Here is an 18525-nt window from a genome sequence, read left to right as displayed (position 1 = left end):
GTGAGTCCTCACCTTTGGGTCCCTGACACTTCCTCCTCTTTCCTACTTCACGTTTCCTAGTTTTGCCAGCAAGCCTTTTGTATACTGTCTAGTATTTCTTGAATTGCTTGGTTTGCTGTGATCGAGCATTAATACATCGGCTTTGATTTAATAAAATGTATTAAGCTTCTGTTATGCCAGATATTGTCCTAGATGCTTGGTGTAGCTGCAGCAGGCTCTAAGTTCTTATCTGCCAGCCAGGCTCCCATGCTCACCTGATGTCACTGCCATTGCTTCATATGTCTTTGTTCAAAGGCTTGGGCTTCTGCTTTTGCTTATATTCTCTGAGGTTCTCATCTAGTTAACTACCTGGTTACTATCCCTCCACCCTTTGGCTTTCTTTCACAATTCTTCATGTGGGAATTTGGAGGCAAGTCTCTGAACCTCATTCCCATAACTGGGATCCTGCAGCCTCTGCCTATAAATCTCAGGAGCCGACTGCCTACTGTCAGACTTTCAAGAATTAGTCTGTCAAAATTTCTTACTCCATTCCCTTCCTATACCCCCATACTTTATCTGGCTGAATGCCTTCCTAAGCCATGCTTATTCACACTTTCTATACTCTGGGCTGAAATTCCACTTTCAACTGGACCGGTACCCCAGTGCCTCTTCAGGTCTAGTGGGGAGGTCTAATGTCAGGCCTCTCCCCTAATCCCAGTCGCACCGTGTGTGCCTTACATTTTGTCATTGATAAATCTTGAGACATGATGGAGTTAAAATATGTTTCAAAAATCTTATTGGCAATCCACTCTATAATCCACTTTACAATAATATTGTTATTGTAACTGTGGTTAATATTCTGTTCTAGCTATATTTTTTGCTTGAAGGTGAACTGTTATGGTGACAGCCTGAATAAAGTTCTAGCCTATGAATGCTTTTAACTAGTCTTAGATAAATGTAGGCTCATTGTCAGAAATGATATTCTCATGTATGGTACATAACTAGTACGGAACTATGACTGTTGTAACACGTTGGAGATAAAACAAAGAGCACTTAGAAAATGCTTAACACAGTCAAGGAATTTTTACCTTGAAGTGCTCCTGAAAAATCAGTGTGGACTCTTGTCCAGAAATTTTTGTTACTTTCCGTTAAATAGTAGGTGCTTTTGGCAGGCTCTTCCAAACAATCTGGCTTAAAACAATCAATTTATAAAACAGTCAACTCAGAATCATCAAAACTGGTTTCTAACCCATACTTTCCAGGAAAAGCAACCCCGTGTGCCATTGTACATTGTGTCCAAGATACACGATGGCTGCCTTCTTGAATAACAGCCGGCTTTCCTCACAAAGGACTTCTTTTTTAAGAAAAATAATATCCACTGATAATTTGTGAAGAAGATGCAAAATAGGACAGTTTCCATTTCCTTTCTTGCCCTTGCCTGCACACCTAGTATCAAATAATGAGTGATTGAAAATTCTAAATATTTTTTATTTGAAATGGGATTTAATTGATTTGAAGGAGCTCAAGGAACATTCAAACTTCCTATGGTATTGGAAAATCCTGACCTGGATCTGGGGTGGCAGGAAATCAGTACATAATATTGCTTTCAAAGCTATTCTAGAATTCAGGACAAGGGCTTGTATTTAGTATTCAGAAATGGGTGTTCAAAACTGCTTATTCCCCATGAAAAAATGTGTAGAGAAGTAGGTAGTAGGTGAAATTAGGGCCTCCCGGGCTCCTTTACCACTTTGCACAGTTCCGTCCCATAGATGACACTGTTCTTGAGCTGTAAGCAGTTTGTGTCTCATTGCCATCTGGCTCAGCCATAAGGTGAACTGAACTGTTAGTGGTAGGAAATAGTGCTCTAAATTTGTCACGATGTACTAGCACAGACCCAAAGTCATAACTTCTTGACATTCCAGAAAACATTCTCATGGCCATGAGTTAAACTTCATGGAATGTCTCTTTCCAGTGGGTGATGAAGTCGTTTAGCAATGGTTACCTTTTGTGGAAGAAAATCTTGTTAAAAATTAAGTAGCTCCAGGAGGGTTTGAAGTTGGTGCTCTTGTTTTTGAAGTAGACACACTACCAACTGTATGTACCTTTTTTAGATCAGAGAGAATACTGATGCACCGATACAGTAGTTTGAGAGGGTGACGGAGGAAGTTCCTGTTTTCCTTTTCCCATTTGATCGTCTGATAATATATTGAGTTGATGCAGAACTTCTAGAAGTCCGGGTTGATTATGACTAGAATGTGAAGAGAACCATGCAATTTGTGTGGTCTCCCTACCAGTGCAACTTGTCACCCTTGAATAAGCACAGCTCACAATGAGAGGTGTTTATTTTCTCAGGAATAATGAAATCTGGTCTCCTCTGAGGAAAGGCTTGGTGTTGGCCTGTCCTTTCAAAACTACAGACACTTGCTGCCCTTTCTCTCATCATTTCATGCAGAAGCAATTGTTTCTTTCCTCTTGAGGCTTAAATTTTTTTTTTTTTTTTTTTTTTTGCGGTACACGGGCCTGTCACCGCCGTGGCCTCTCCCGTTGCGGAGCACAGGCTCAGCGGCCATGGCTCACGGGCCCAGCCGCTCTGCAGCATGTGGGATCCTCCTGGACCGGGGCACGAACCCGTGTCTCCTGCATCGGCAGGCAGACTCTCAACCACTGCGCCACCAGGGAAGCCCCAGAGGCTTAAATTCTTTACAAGAGAAACATCCCAGCCCTGAGTGTTTGTGGGCCAGTCTGATGCTTTTGATTTGAGTTCTCCCTGTGATGGAAAACCTGCTAGAGGTGTGTGTGTGCATAGCATGTGGTCACTAATCTTGCCTGGTATGGGGAGTGAGGTGACCAAGGCAATGAGGTAAGAGAGTTTGCAGAGTGGATAAGGGCCCAGGAATCAAGATCCAAAGGGTTAGAATGCACTAGGGAGTTCCTTTTATGTAGGAACCAGCATATTAGTAACTATTTAATAATAATGATATTTATTGAGTCCTTAACCTTTTATCAGCAACTATTCTAGTTGCCTCACACTGTAGCTCTCACTTCACATTGAAACTGCTTCGCTTCAGTAAACACTAAATGAAGCGTTTTACATTTTGACCATCCATATAGTCTCCTGTCTTCCACTGTGCATGTTCAACTACTCCCACTATGGTTGGTCTTTGACTTCATCAGGATTTCTTATCCACTGACACCTCTCCCTTTGCCCTATCCATAACCTCCTCCTATCTCTACCACCTTCTTCCGTATCTAGATAGTCCATAGCTCATGGTTCAATAACCTTCTGGCTAGTTTTCTACTTTTCCTACACCTGTATCTTTTGTCATATCCATCTGACAAAACGCTAGAGAATGCAAATATCCATTTATTCTATGTCTGAAACTGAGAGACGATGGAGAAAGTCACTCATTTGGGCTCTCAGCACTTCAGCATTCCAGTTATGCTTATCTTGCCAGTTTTCTGTCCCTTTCTCTTCAATGATACATCAGAACGTCTCCACTCTTTTTGGTCTTCCAGTCTCATTTATCCCAACGCTGCTCTCAGCTGATGACTTCACCCCTTAGTTCACAAGCAAATAGAAGCACTGGGAACTTCCTCAACCTCCCATCACCAGACCATCACGGGGACCTGTATCTGCACCCATGCCCATCCTGTGTTCTCAGTCTTTTGCTTATTCTTCCCCTTCACAGCCAGACTTCTCAAACAGATGTTCACATGTTCTCTCTCCATCTCCGTAACTGTTCCTTAATCCTTGATCCGTTTCAAACTGCATTCTGTCCACTTTGTGACACCAGCACAGCACTTGCTGAGTTGCCCACCTTGTGGGCATTCTTCAGTCCTCATCTTATTCCCTGGCTAACTCCTCTTCTGCCTGGGCTTCAAATGGGGGTGACCTTCAGATTATCCCTTGGCTCCCTTTATTTCCTGCTCTACAGTCTGAACTCTCTTCCTAAATGACTTCATCTACGTGATAGCTTCACTTATAGATTATAAGCCAGTGACTCCCAAGTTTTATCTACAGTTCAGCCTTTCATCTGGTCCCCAAGTCCTGCTCACTTGAAATTTCCACTGGAGTATCTCAAAAGTTCCTCAGAATCCTAAATGTTACCCATGACACCTTCTTCTTCCTCAGCCTTCAACTCTTAACCATCATAGTCAAGTCATTACCAAATGCGTACATTTTACCACCTAAATATTTCTTGAACCCATTTTCTTCCTCCTCTGTTGTCGGGGCCCTAATCTAATATGCCATCATCTTTTAAAAAAAATTAATTAAGAAAAACTTTGAAATAATCGTAGATTCACATGTATTTTAAGAAATAGTAGAGGTAGAGCCTGTGTACCCTTTACTCAGTTTATCCCATTGGTAACATCTTGCAAAACTCTAGTGCAATATCACAACCAGGATATTGACATTGAGATACAGAACGTTATCATCACCACGAGGATGCTTCTTGCTTTTCTTTTTTTTTAAATTAATTTTTTAGAGCAGTTTTAGGTTCCAGATTGAACAGAAAGTATAGAAAATTTCCCATATATCTCCTCCCCCTACACATGCACAGCCTCCACATGTAAAATTGGTATAACTGCATTGACATACTATAATCATCCAAAATTCATAGTTTACATTAGGGCTCACACTTGGTGTTGTCCATTCTATGGATTTAGACAAATGACACTTACCACCATTATAGTATCATACAGAGTATTTTCACTGCCCTGTAAATTTTCTATACTCTGCATATTCATCTTTCCCTCCCCACGGTCTCTGACAACTACTGATATCTTTTTACTCTGTCCATAGTTTTGCCTTCTCCAGATTTTCATATAGTTGAGAATCATACAGTATGTAGCCTTTTCAGATTAGCTTCCTAGTAATATGCATTTAAGGTTCCTCCGTGTCTTCTCATGGCTTGATAGCTCACTTCTTTTTAGTGCTGAAAAATATTCCATTTTCTGGACGTATAACAGTGCGTTACCCATTCACCTACTGAAGGACATCTCCTTAAACGGTCACTTGGCCATCCCCTTAGTGTTTCCTTCTGACCATACTTTCTCATTTTTTACAGTATTGATGGGCTGAGAATTTTCCAAATCTTTCATTTCTGCTTCCTCTTTGCTTGTCTTTAACTTGCACTATATTTATATTTATTTATATTGTACAGTCAGGAGGAGCCAAGTCGCACCTTCAATATTTTGCTTAGAAATAGCTTAAGTTAAATATCCAGTTTCGTCACTTGCAAGTTCTACCTTCTACAAAACGCTAGAACATGAACACAATTCAGCTAAGTTCTTTGCCACTTCATAACAAAGATCACCTTTCTTCCGGTTTCCAGTATCATGTTCTTCATTTCTGTGACCTCATCAATATGAATTTTACGCCCAGCATGCTGTTCAGGATTACCTAGGTATTCTCTGAGAAGATTGAGGCTTTCTCTACAACTAACTCTCTTTTATTTCTGAGCTTTCAACAGAATTGCCCCTAAGAGTCCAGTCACGGCAATGCAGACTTTTTCTAGCATGCACCTCAAAACTCTTCCAGCTTCTACCCATTACCCAGTTTTAAAGCTGCTCCCCCATTTTTAGGTATTTGCTACAGCACTCCATTTCTCAGTACCAATTTCTTAGTCCATTTGGGATGCTATAACAGAATGCCATAGACTGGGTGGCTAAAACAGCAGACATTTATTTCTTATTTCATTATTTCTTGACAGTTCTCAAGGCTAGGAAGTCCAAGATCAAGGTGCTGGCAGATATGATGTCTTGTGAGGCCTCTACTCCCTGGTTTGGAGATGGCTGTGTTCTTGCTCCTAATACCATCTCACTGGGGGTTAGGATTTCAACATATGAATTTGCGGAGGATATAAACATTCAGTATATAGCAAAATATAGTACTTTAAAATTCTTATTTAAAATATAGTTATTAAATAAACACTGTAGCAATAATAACAGGGAACAAATAATCATGTAAAGAACTCATAATCTTACCTTCATCCTAATAAATCTACTTGGTGAGCCTTAGTCTAATTATATCCTGGTGGCTGAGCTGCTATTCAGTATTTACTTTCCAATGGTCATTAACTAATTACCTCTGCTTAAAATTTAAAAAAAAATTATATTGGTAAAAATATGTTTCATGTTATGGTTCAGGCTTAAGGAAGAAACAGGCACTTCTTTATTAATTAAAAGGAAATGAACACCCCCCAAAATGTAAACTCATTGAACATGTCACTGATCCAAAATTTTGAAAACCTTTCTTCATGTTATACTTGGCAACACACGTTGTTACTTCACATTACTTATCCACTCCCCAACTCACCTTTCCCCATAAAAAAGAAAGCCAACAAACAACCCGTGTAACTTCGTAATTATCAGTGGTTTGTTGAGACATCTCTGCTCAAAATCCTTGTCCTCCGCCATAACTGTGTTGTAGACCTCCTTTCTGCAGTTTAAGAAACACTAATGCATTAGGTATAACACTAATTTTGCTTTTATATTCCCTTGCCTGGTGGATAAGGGAATACAAACATTTAAAATGGTTCATGTAATATCTCAGTAGCATTAATTTCCAAATCAAGCAAAAATGTAAATAGAATAAAACCCGATTATAGTGTTTTGCTTGAGATCCATTTTAGCCACAACTCTATTATACGGAAGCAACCATTTGAGTGATTTGTTAACATTTTATAACCATTTATTAATTGCCTCCAATTCTTCAGATACCACATAGTGTATAGGAAGAATAAAAGAAAAAAAATACAGTCAACCAACTGAGTCTACCTGCACTGTACTACAGAACTTTCTGTGATGTTTTCTATCTGGACTGTCTCACATGGCAGCCACTAGCCACATATAGCTATTGAATGGTTGACATGTAGCTAGTATGTCAGTGTAACTGAACTGTTAACTTAATTTTTCTTAATAACAGCTTTATTGAGATATAATTCACACACCATACAATTCATCCATTGAAGCTGTACAATTCAGTGGTTTTTAGTGCATTCACAGAGTTGTGCAGCCATTACCACAGTGAATTTTAGAACATTTTCATTGCCTCAGTAAGAAAGCCGGTACTAGTGCAGTCACTTTCCAAGTTTCCCCAACTTCCTCAGCCCTAGGCAGGCACTAATCTTTCTGTCTCCATTGATTTGCCCATTTGGGACATTTCGTATAAATGGAATCACAATTTGTAGTCTTTTGTGACTGGCTGATTTAATTTTAGTTTATTTAAATTTAATACTCACATGTGGCTAGTGGCTACCATAAGAAGCCAGTGAAGTAAAAGACCAAATACAGATGCTTAAGTAATGCTGAAGGTTAGGAGAAGATAATCCTGTAAAAGGGGCATGTGGAAAACATGTCAGAGAGATTGGAGATGAACCCAGACAAAGCCTAGAGACAAGACACTTTCCTGAAGGAGGGTATGGTTAACAGTACCAAATAATACAGAGGGGTCAAGAAAGAATTATTTCAGTGTAGTGTTAGGATAAGAATCCTGATGACAAAGGGCATTGGAATGTGGTGGTTGGTGAAGAACTGGCACTTTAATATTATTTAGAGATAGAGGGAAGGGAGAAAATTTCAAGATAGCTTGAGAGGGGTGTCGGGATTGATGCAAATTTTATTTTATTTTATTTATTTATTTAAAAAATTTATTTATTTTATTTATTTATTTTTGGCTGCATTGGGTCTTTGTTGCTATGCACGGGCTTTCTCTAGTTGCGGTGAGTGGGGGCTACTCTTCATTGCGGTGCATGGGCTTCTTATTGCAGTGGCTTCCCTTGTTGCATAGCATGGGCTCCAGGCTTGCGGGCTCAGTAGTTTTGGCATGCAGGCTCTAGAGCACAGGCTCAGTTGTTGTGGCGCACGGGCTTGGTTGCTCCGCGGCATGTGGGATCTTCCTGGACCAGGGCTCGAACACGTGTCCCCTGCATTGGCAGGTGGATTCTTAACCATCGCACCACCAGGGAAGCCCCAAATTTTATTTTATTTCTAATATTTTTAGTGTAAGCACGAGCTTACATGTAAACAGAAGAAAAGGATCCAGTGGAAATGAAGACATAAAAGTTAATTGAGCAGGGTTCTGAAGGATGTGAGTGAAGGTAAAACTAAGGTCATTAGCCTAGGAGTAAGATGTGCCAAGGAAGATAGGAGTTATCTTTCTCAGAGGCAGGAGTAAGTGAAGAAAAAGTAGTTGAAGATACAGAGCAAGTTTTACATAGAGAGGAAACTAAAGCAACTCATTTACTTAAAGAAAGCAGGAATGAGGCCTTCTGAGGGTAAAATTTGTTTCCTCCGACCATCACTGTGATCAAATGTGGATCAGGGAGGCTGCAAAGTACTCCATGGGGCTAAGGCTATGGGAGGTGGGGGTATCAGTCACTAATATGTCTCTGGCTTTTACCAAATGACCATGTCTCCTAAAAGGAACAGGCATTCTCAGATACATAAGGCCACACGAGGTCCAGGTGTGTCATTTTTCACTTACTAGAAAGTGAAAATTACCCAAAAATTTATATCTAAGATTTTCAAAGAGAAAAATATAGCTCCATTACTCATCTTCCTTCCACCCCACTTTCCTTTCTTTCCTCCTTCTCTCCTCCCTCCCTTATTTCCTTCCTTTTTTCCATGTATTCTTCGTATGCTTTGTAGAAAACAATGTACCGTCATTCTTTTTGCCCGATGAGAAAAACTGGAAACAAACAAAACACAAAGTTTGGGGAAAATCCAACATTAATCCATACTATAATGAATATAGAATTTGATGTTATGAAAATCCAATATTTTCTTTATTTTTCTAAGTCACACATTTTCCCCCCTGCTTCCAATGATATAACAGTTAGTGGAAGAGATGGGAAGTGCTTTGAAAACCTCAAATGACAACTATGCAAATATAAGAGAAAAATATACTAATTAGTTGATATTGATTTAACTAATAACATTACTTTAGAACAAGGATTCTATATAAAAGTTTGAAAAATTAAAGACAATTTTTGTGGTATTCTCAATATGTAAAATTATATAATTATGTATGTATGTATTTATTTTAGGCTTTTAAAACCAAGGATGGATATCTCGTAGTTGGAGCAGGAAATAACCAACAGTTTGCTACTGTGTGCAAGGTAATCTATAATATTTGGGATGGGTGGATAATATATGCAACAACTTATTTTGCACAAAGCCAGGAAAATTCAGTTTTGCTTAGAGCAATGTTGCTAAGTCTATACTCAAGGCTCCCTGTGTTAGCACCTAAAAGTATGCTTTTTCTATGCTTACAAATCCTAAGGATAGGGTCTAAATTAGCACTCTGGTTTTGTAAAATTGATGTATCTGGCTGTATTTTTTTTTTTTTTTTTTTTTTTGCGTACGCAGGCTTCCCACTGTTTTGGCCTCTCCTGTTGCGGAGCACAGGCTCCAGACGCGCAGGCTCAGCGGCCATGGCTCACGGGCCCAGCCGCTTCGCGGCATGTGGGACCTTCCCAGACCGGGACACGAACTCGTGTCCCCTGCGTCGGCAGGCAGACTCTCAACCACTGCGCCACCAGGGAAGCCCTCTGGCTGTATTTTTAAATGAAGAATCATAGTAGCTTAAATTATGCTAAAAATTGACCTGTCTACTAGTCTAAACAAAAAGGGAAAAGTCATTTTAAAGGGATTTTTAATACCAGGATTGTTTTTCTGAGAAAAAGAAAGGAACAGAGGAACTAGAAAACAATCAGAATACAATTAACAAAATGGCAATAAGTACATATCTATCAATAATTACTATCAATGTAAATGGACTAAATTCACCATTCAAAAGACATGGAGTAGATGAATAGATAAAAACCCAAGACCCATATGTATGCTGCCTACAGGAGACTCACTTCAGATGTAAGGACATACACAGACTGAAAGTGGATGTATGTAAAAAGTATTTCATACAAATGGAAACCAAAACAAAGCTCTGGTAGCAATACTTATATCCAACAAAATAGACTTCTGTGATAAGAGACAAAGAAGGGCATTGCATACTGATAAAGGGGTCAGTCCAACAAGAGTATATAACATTTGTAAATATTTACGCACTCAGCATAGGAACACATAAATATAGAAAGCAAATATTAACAGAGCTAAAGGAAGAACTAAACATCAATACAATAATAGTATGGGACTTTACTACCCCACTTACATGAATGGATAGATCATCCAGACAGGTAATTAATAAGGAAACATTGGTCTTAAGTTAGACCAGATGGACTAAACAGATATATAAAAACAGTCCATCCAAAAGTAACAGAATACACATTCTTTCTCAAGTACCCATGGAGCATACTCCAGGATAAATCATGTGTCAGGCCACAAAACAAGTCTTAATAAATTTAAGAATATTGAAGTCATACCAAGCATCCTTTCTGACCACAATGGTATGAAACTAGAAACGAATTACAAGAAAAAAACTGGAAAATCACAAATGTGTGAGATTAAACAACATACAACTATAAAAATGACTGGCTCAATGCAGAAATTAAAAGAAATTTAAAAAATACTTTGAGACAACTGAAAATGGAAATACAACATACCAAACCTTATGGATTGCAGTAAAAGCAGTTGTAAGAGGGAAGTTCATAGCGATAGATGGCTACCTCAAGAAACAAGAAAAATCTCAAATAAACAACCTATATTTACACCTCAAGGAACTAGAGAAAGAAGAACAAACAAAGTTAGTAGAAGGAAGGAAATAACGAAGATCAGAGCGGAAATAAATGAAATAGAGACTAAGAAGACAATAGAAAAGATCAGTGAAACTGAGAGCTGGTTCTTTGAAAGGTAAACAAAATTGACAAGCCTTTAGCTAGGTTCAAAAAAAAAATCAGAAATGAAAGAGGAGGTGTCATAATTGATACCACAGAAATACAAAGGATTGCAAGGGACTGTTATGGACAATTATATGCCAACAAATTGGACAACCTAGAAGAAATGAATAAATTCCTAGAAATGTACAACCTTCCAAGACTGAATTATGAAGAAATAGAAAATCTGAAGAGACTGATTACTAGTAAGGAGATTGAATTAGTAATCAGAAACCTCCTAACAAACAAAAGCATAGGACCAGATTGGTAAATTCTGCCAAACATTCAAAGAAGAATTAGTGCCAGTTGTTCTCAAACTCTTCCAAAAAAGAAGAGGAGGGAACACTTCCAGATTTATATTACAAGGTCAGCATTACTGTGATACCAAACCCAGCAAGGACACCACAAGAAAAGAAAACTACAGGCCAATGTCCCTAATGAGTACAGAGGTAAAAATTCTCAACAAAATATTAGCAAACTTAATTCAACAATACATTAAAAGGATCTTACACCATCATCAAGTGGGATTTATTTCTGGGAGGCAAGGATGTTTCAACACACACAAATCAATCAATGTGATATATCATACTATTAGAATGAAAGAAAGGAATCATGATCATCTCAATAGGCATAGAAAAAGTATTTGACAAAATTCAACATTCATAATAAAAAACTCTTAGATTAAGTATAGAAGGAACATATTTCAACATAATAAAGGCCATATATAACAGGCCTACAGCTAACATCATGTTCCGTGGTGAAAGGTTGAAAGCTTTTCCTCTAAGATCAGGAACAAGACAAGGATACCCACTCTCACCAGAGTTATTCAACATAGAATTGGAAGTCCTAGCTAGAGCAATCAGGCAAGGAAAAGAAAGAAAAGTTATCAGAATTGGAAAGGAAAAAGTAAAATTACTTCTACTTGCAGATTACATGACTTTATAGTTAGAAAATCCTAAAGATTCCACCAAAAATCTATTGGAACAGTAAATGAATTCAGCAAAGTTGCATGATATAAAAGTCAATATACAAAAATCTATTGTGTTTCTGTACACTAATAACAAACTATAAAAAATGGAAATTAAGAAAACAACCTCACAATTGCACCAAAAAGAATAAAATACCTAGGGGTAAATTTAGCCATGGAAGTGAGAGACCCATACACTGAAAATTGTAAGACATTGATGAAAGAAATTAAAGAAGACACAAATAAATGAAAAGATATTATGAAAAGATATTCTGTCCTCATGGATTGGAAGAATTAATACTGTTAAAATGTCAGTACTATCAAAAGCCATCTATAGATTCTGTGCAATCCCTATCAAAATTCCAGTGGCATTTTTTACAGAAATAGAACAATTATAAAATTTATATGGAACCACAAAAGACCCTAAATAGCCAAAGTAATCTTGAGAAAGAAGAACAAGGAAAAATAGGGAGAAGGCATCATGCTCCTGGATTTCAAACTATATTACAAAGCTATAGTAATCAAAACAGTATGGCATTAGCATAAAAACAGACACACAGATCAATGGGACAGAATAGAGAGCCAAAACTAAATTCACTCATATGTGGTCAGTTAATTTATGACAAAGGAGCCAAGAATATACAATGGGGAAAGGACAATCTCTTCCATAAATAGTGGTGGGAAATGGACAGTCATACGCAAATGAATTAAACTGGACCACTATCTTACATCATATACAAAAATTAACTCAAAATAGAATAAAGGCTTCAATATAAGACTTGAAACCATAAAACCCTTAGACGAAAACATAGGTGGTAAGCTTCTTGACATCAGTCTTGGTGAAGATTTATTGGCAAAAGCAAAGGCAACAGAAGCAAAAATAAACAAGTGGGACAACATCAATGTAATAAGATTCTGCACAGCAAGGGAAATCATTGACAAAATGAAAAGGCAACCTACTGAATGGCAGAAAATATTTGTAAATCATATATCTGATTATAGGTTAATACCCAAAATAGGTAAAGAATTCATATAACTCAATAGCAAAAACCCACACAATCCAATTAAAAAATGGGCAGAAGTTCTGAATAGACAGTTTTCCAAAGAAGACGTATAGATGGCTAACGGGTACATGAAAGATGCTCAGTGGGAGAGTGATAATAAATAAATAAACAAAACTCCAAAATGATCCATGGTAAGTGCCATGCCAAGAATTAAAATAGGCTACTGTGTTAAAATAGTGGCTGGGTTGTCAGGGGAAAGTCTCTCTGAAGAAATAACATTAAGATGAGATCTGAGTGACATTCATAAAGCAATAGCAATACGTTTTTTCAATATAAATATTAGCATAAAATGTTTGCCATGCTAATATAAATATAGTACTCAAAATTCACAAAAAAGCCTGGAAGTATTCCATAATGCTAATACAGACCATATTTGGGTGGTAGGATAGAAGTGGGTTTTTCTTTCTCCTTCTATGAAGTGGTAAAATACAAAAATATACTTAGGCTTTGTCCCCGATTTCTTACACAGAGTTCCTAAAACCCTCGAAATGTCCTGAATGATGGAAGTGTTTTTTGTTATTCACAACAAGCTCCTTTCAATCACACCTGTGTTTATGCTACTGAGGTGACTTAGGGTGGGGTCTCTAGGTAGCCCCAGGATGGGTTGGTCACCAGGAAGACCAAGTGATTAGAGGGTTAGAAATTTTAGCCCCACCTACCAACCTCCAGTAAGGGGAAAGGGGACTGGAGATTGAGCTCTATGAAAACCTTTGAACTATAAGATTCAGAGAGCTTCTGGTGAAGACAGCAAGGTGATGGGAGGGTAGTGGAGCATGGAAGCTCTGCACCCTCCCACCTCATACCTTGCCCTGTGCATCTCTTCCATTTGGCTAATCCTGAGTTGTATCCTTTATAATAAACCAATAGTAGTAAGTTAAAAAAAAAAAGGTGCTCAACATCTCAAATCATCAGGGAAATGCAAATAAAAACCACAGTGAGATCTCACCTCACACCTGTCCAGAATGGCTATTATGAAAAAGACAAGAAACAACAAATGTTGGTGAGGATGTGGAGAAAAGGGAACACTTCTGCACTGTGGGTGGGATTGTAAATTGGTATAGCCCCTGTGGAAAACAATATAGAGATTTCTCAAATGTTAAAAATAGAACTACCATACAATTCAGCAATTCCACTTAAAGGTATATATCTGAAGAAAATGAAAACACTTAACTTGAAAAGATATATGCACTCCTATGCTCACTGCAGCATTACGTATAATAGCCAAGATATGGAAGGAAAAAGATTTTTTTCTCTTCTTTCTTTTTCTTCTCCTTTTTCAAACCCCACAAGATATAATTAGGCCCAAATATAGTTATTCTACTACCAAATTTATTTTCTTACCACTAGAAAATTAATTTTTTTCTTCAAATTAGTCTGTTTAATGAGTACCTTTCTGCAAAATTCATGTTTTAAGTTTTTAGCAATTGTCATGTTAAAAATATTGTTCCTGGGGACTTCCCTGATGCGGTGGTTAAGAATCCACCTGCCAGTGCAGGAGACACAGGTTGGATCCCTGGTCCGGGAAGATCCCACATGCCGGGGAGCAACTAAGCCCATGTGCCACAACTACTGAGCCTGCACTCTAGAGCCCGCGAGCCACAACTACTGAGCCCACGTGCCACAACTACTGAAGCCCGTGGGCCTAGAGCCCGTGCTCTGCAACAAGAGAAGCCACCACAATGAGAAGCCCGGGCACCACAACAAAGAGTAGCCCCGCTCGCTGCAACTAGGGAAAGCCCACATGCAACAATGAAGACCCAACACAGTCAAAAACTAAAAAAACAAGAAAACAAAAATGTTGTTCCTAAACAAGGCCTTAAATAAAGGCCTTGGAATTATTTAAAGTAATTTTATGTTGAAGATATTCTCAATTTTTAGCCTTGCTTGGACATTTTTTTTCAATTTGATGTTTTTATCATTTATCCAGACTCTGGTCTTTTGTTTTTATTTAAGGCTTTAGTTTTCAGTTCACTTTTTAGAGTTCTAATCCCAGGCAAATAATCTAGTTTAAATGTGTGTGTATATATATATATATATATAAAAGTTTATTTTTCTTACATGTAGAGAAAGGCCTTACCTGTTGAGGATTTTTTACTGGTTGGGAAAGGTTTCTTTTTCCTTGTACCATGAGCTTTCAGTTTTAATAAAGATGCCTGTGAATTCCTTAGAGGAACCTTATTTACTGCAGTTAACTTATGTACAAAAATTATTTATTGCTGTGCCTCTTTCATATGAGAGGTTAACGAGCACAGCTAAAAACCACAGCAAAGGGGTGGGAAGTACCTCAGAGAAGGTGACAAATGGAGATAGTTCCAGTTGCAGGAAAGGCTGGAACATCTGAGGTGGGAAAGAGGGGAGCTTTTATAATGGTGACTCTGAGTAAGTGTAGAGAAAATTGATTCAAACATTTGATCTGGGATCAAAGAACCTTTATTATGAACGGTCAATGTTAAAAATATAAAACATACGGAAGCTGTTGCCTGTGAAGTCATTTGCGTACTCTAGCTGCAGAGATGTAAAAGCCAGTTCATTGCTATAAACAAGGACAGATTTTCTTCCTGGGCCATATGTTTTGGAGTTTTCTCTCTCCAGAATCAGGGTGGGGAGGGGGTAGAAATTACTGGTTGATATATTCTTCACTGTTGAAAATAGCTGCACTGAATTCTTTTTATTTTTGATTCATTACTGCTGATCAATTTAAAACTTTTGAACTTCCTCATAAATATCCATAAGAACTTTTTTTGAAAAAGATTTTTATATCAAAGCAGAATATTTGCCATCAGTTTTAGTACTAAAATATGACTTATTGTTATGGTGTGTTATGACACATTTTTTAAAAAGGAGACTAGCAGAGGGCCTTGGAGAATGGCATACTTGACCTTGTTTTTCCCATATGTGAGTTAGGAATGATAATCCCTGTTATGAGCCATTAAGGCAATGTCTATAAAACTCTTTGAGATCCTCAGAAGAAAAGTTTTATGTGTATAGGATTTTACTGTTATCTACATCATTTACTAGGCATCTTCAGCAAACGTTGCAATCTGATTTGAGTTTTTCACCTTCATAATTATACCCTTACATGTAAACTTGTCCTAAAAACCTTTTCTAAGGGAAAAAAATCATCTGTTTCCTTATTTGATGCAAGGTTCTCCCCCTTCCCATATATAGCAAGCGAGCTTTTTCTAGGTACTTTTTATTCAGCTCTATCTATTACGGAGGGTATTATAGTTCAGGCTGGCCTTGTAGAAGTGGAGGACCCCAAGTTAGACAATGAGCGTATCAAAATTATTCTTTTGCCACGTAAAGTCCATCATGAAAGACAGGGCTGCTCTACCTCCTGGGGAGAAATGTGGCAGTATTGTTTGACAAATGAGTAGAATTTACTTATGCCCAATCTGTTTCCAAAAGAGAGTTTGATATACTGGTTGACTAATACCTTCGTTGGGAGGGGCCCTATTAGAATACTCTTACTGTCAGGGATCAGAGTGGTAGTAAGAGCTTTGGGTTCAAGGCTTGGGCTTCAGAAAATCTTCTTGCACATAAAGTGAACCTTGGCTTATAACAAACCCTATTTTATGTCCCTTAACATGATATGGAAGGGTAGGGAACATGAGCACATGTAAGCTATTCTAAGCTGATTGATGCCAACACTAATGGGCATTCCTATTTGAAATACACTGACATCCTTTTAAAAGTCATATAGACTGAAAGTTTCTTTTATTGGAGGCAATATACATTGGTTCTCAACTTTAGCATGCATAGGAAACCTCCTTGAGCCCCTGTCCCAAAGATTTTGACTTAGTATGTGAGGTGGGGCACGGGAAACTTCAATTTTAACAGGCCCTATAGTTGATTTTAGAGCAGGTGGTCTGAGGACATTTGAATTCTAGGGCATTCTGTGAATCTTGGAACCAGTCAGGTGATCTCTGGCAAAAGGCACTTAGTCTTTGCTAAGCATCAGTGCCCTCATGATGAAAGGAAGGTTATAATACATAACTATACTAATATATAACTTTTGGGGTTTTTTAAAAGTTAGATTAGATAAGTAAAACACTTAGTTCAGTCCCTGGCTCACAGCATGAACTTAATAAATGGTCTTTCTAGCAATTAGGTGTGGAGATTCTGTTTCTGGGTAAACTGGAGTAAGCACATTTCTCCCTGTCCCACCCACGGAACACAGTGATAAAACCTGTACAGAATGCACGGAACATCTGTATGAGGACTGTGAAAAGTAAGTAATAGCAGGAAAATTGGGAAGGAATACCAGAATTTGAAATACCTCTAAACTGGCAGTATGTTTGCCGGTTTTTCCCTCTGATTATTCCTTTACATGAACACAGCCTGAAACCTGGGAGTGGGCCCCAGGGAACAGAGCTGAGTTCCAGGAGATGCCCTTCATTCCTGGTGCGGGGAGCATAAAAGTGGAGTCTAATGTCAGAGAGAGTGTGGACATCCTCCCTTTTTGTCCTCTCGTTTTCTCACCCCCCAGCCTCCAAGCAGTCCTGTAGCGGCAGCGGTGGGTGAGCAGCAGCCAGACTCCGAGGAAGGGGCCCTTTCTTGTATCTGAGCTGTGATCCCAAAAGACAGGACTGAGTCCTTGATGCTTTTTCCTCTGCCCTTCCACTGACTGGCCTCTGCCCTGGAAGTATGCTGGGGAGTAGGGTAACTAGAGGGAGCTCTAGGGAACCGGAAAGAGGTTGCAGAGAGGGAAAAGCTTCAGAAAGGGATCCCTGAAGTTGTTTGTGAACCCCTGCGCTCACCCCTGGGCTGCACATGCATTGATCTGGTCCTAATCAGGACACCGACGATGTTGAGAACTATTAACAAATAGACAGCTTCCCAGGTTGCAGCATGACCATTAAGTAGGGCACAGGTTCAAAAAGCAATTGCAAAGGCTTTGGAAACTGAACCGACTGTAGAAGCAAAGCACATAGAAGGTGAGTTGGGACTTGCAGACTGAACTTAACCAGGTGAACTGCTTGCTAAAAACAATAACAACAGAAATTTTCTGTAGCATTTGAACAAGACTCAGAGGCTCATAACATAATATTCAAAATGTCCAGGATACAATCCCAAATTACTCAGCGTATGAAGAACCAGAACCTGCATGAGAAAAGACAATCAATAAATGCCAATGCCAAGATGATACAGATGTGGGAATTAACTCATGAAAACTTTAAAACAGCCATTATAAAGATACTCCAACAAGCATCGCAGACACTTAAAATAAATAGAAAAGTAGAAATGTCCAGAAAAGAAATAGAAGATTTGAAGAAGAACCAAATGAACATTTTAGAACTGAAAAATACAACCACCAAATACAGGAACAAACACCTCACTGAATGAGCTCAGTAGCACAATGGAGGTGACAAAGGAAACAGTCAAGGAACTTGAAGATGGATAAATAGAAATTATTCAGTCTGAACATCAGAAAGGAAAAAAAGATAGTCCCCTCCCCAAAATGAAAGAAAGAACAGATACTCAGGGACCTGTGGGACAATAACAAAAAAATCTAATATTTATGTCACTGTAGTCCCAGAAGGAGAGAAGAGAACAGACTGAAAAAAATTGAAGCCATTGAAGAAACGATGGCTGAAAACTTCCCAAATTTGGTGAAAGATTAAAAACATACAGATTTAATAATTTCAGCAAACCCCAAATAAGATAAATCCAAATAAATCCA

The 18525-nt window shown here is 38.4% G+C and overlaps 1 protein-coding gene across 4 annotated transcripts in view; it reads left to right on the top strand.

Annotated features, from left to right (window-relative positions):
• SUGCT (succinyl-CoA:glutarate-CoA transferase) overlaps positions 1-18525 on the top strand; it is a gene marked incomplete at its 5' end in the record, with an annotated part of 694779 nt that overhangs the window by 221085 nt on the left and 455169 nt on the right. For all 4 annotated transcript variants that reach the window (XM_079931161.1, XM_079931162.1, XM_079931163.1 and 1 more), the window contains one exon: positions 9030-9101. In XM_079931161.1, coding sequence (XP_079787287.1) covers positions 9030-9101 — 72 coding nt within the window. The remainder of the gene's footprint in view (positions 1-9029; positions 9102-18525) is intronic.

Source organism: Stenella coeruleoalba (genome assembly GCF_951394435.1).
Source record: "Stenella coeruleoalba genome assembly, chromosome: 9".
NCBI lineage: Eukaryota > Metazoa > Chordata > Mammalia > Artiodactyla > Delphinidae > Stenella > Stenella coeruleoalba.
This window is presented reverse-complemented; position numbering and strand designations above follow the sequence as displayed.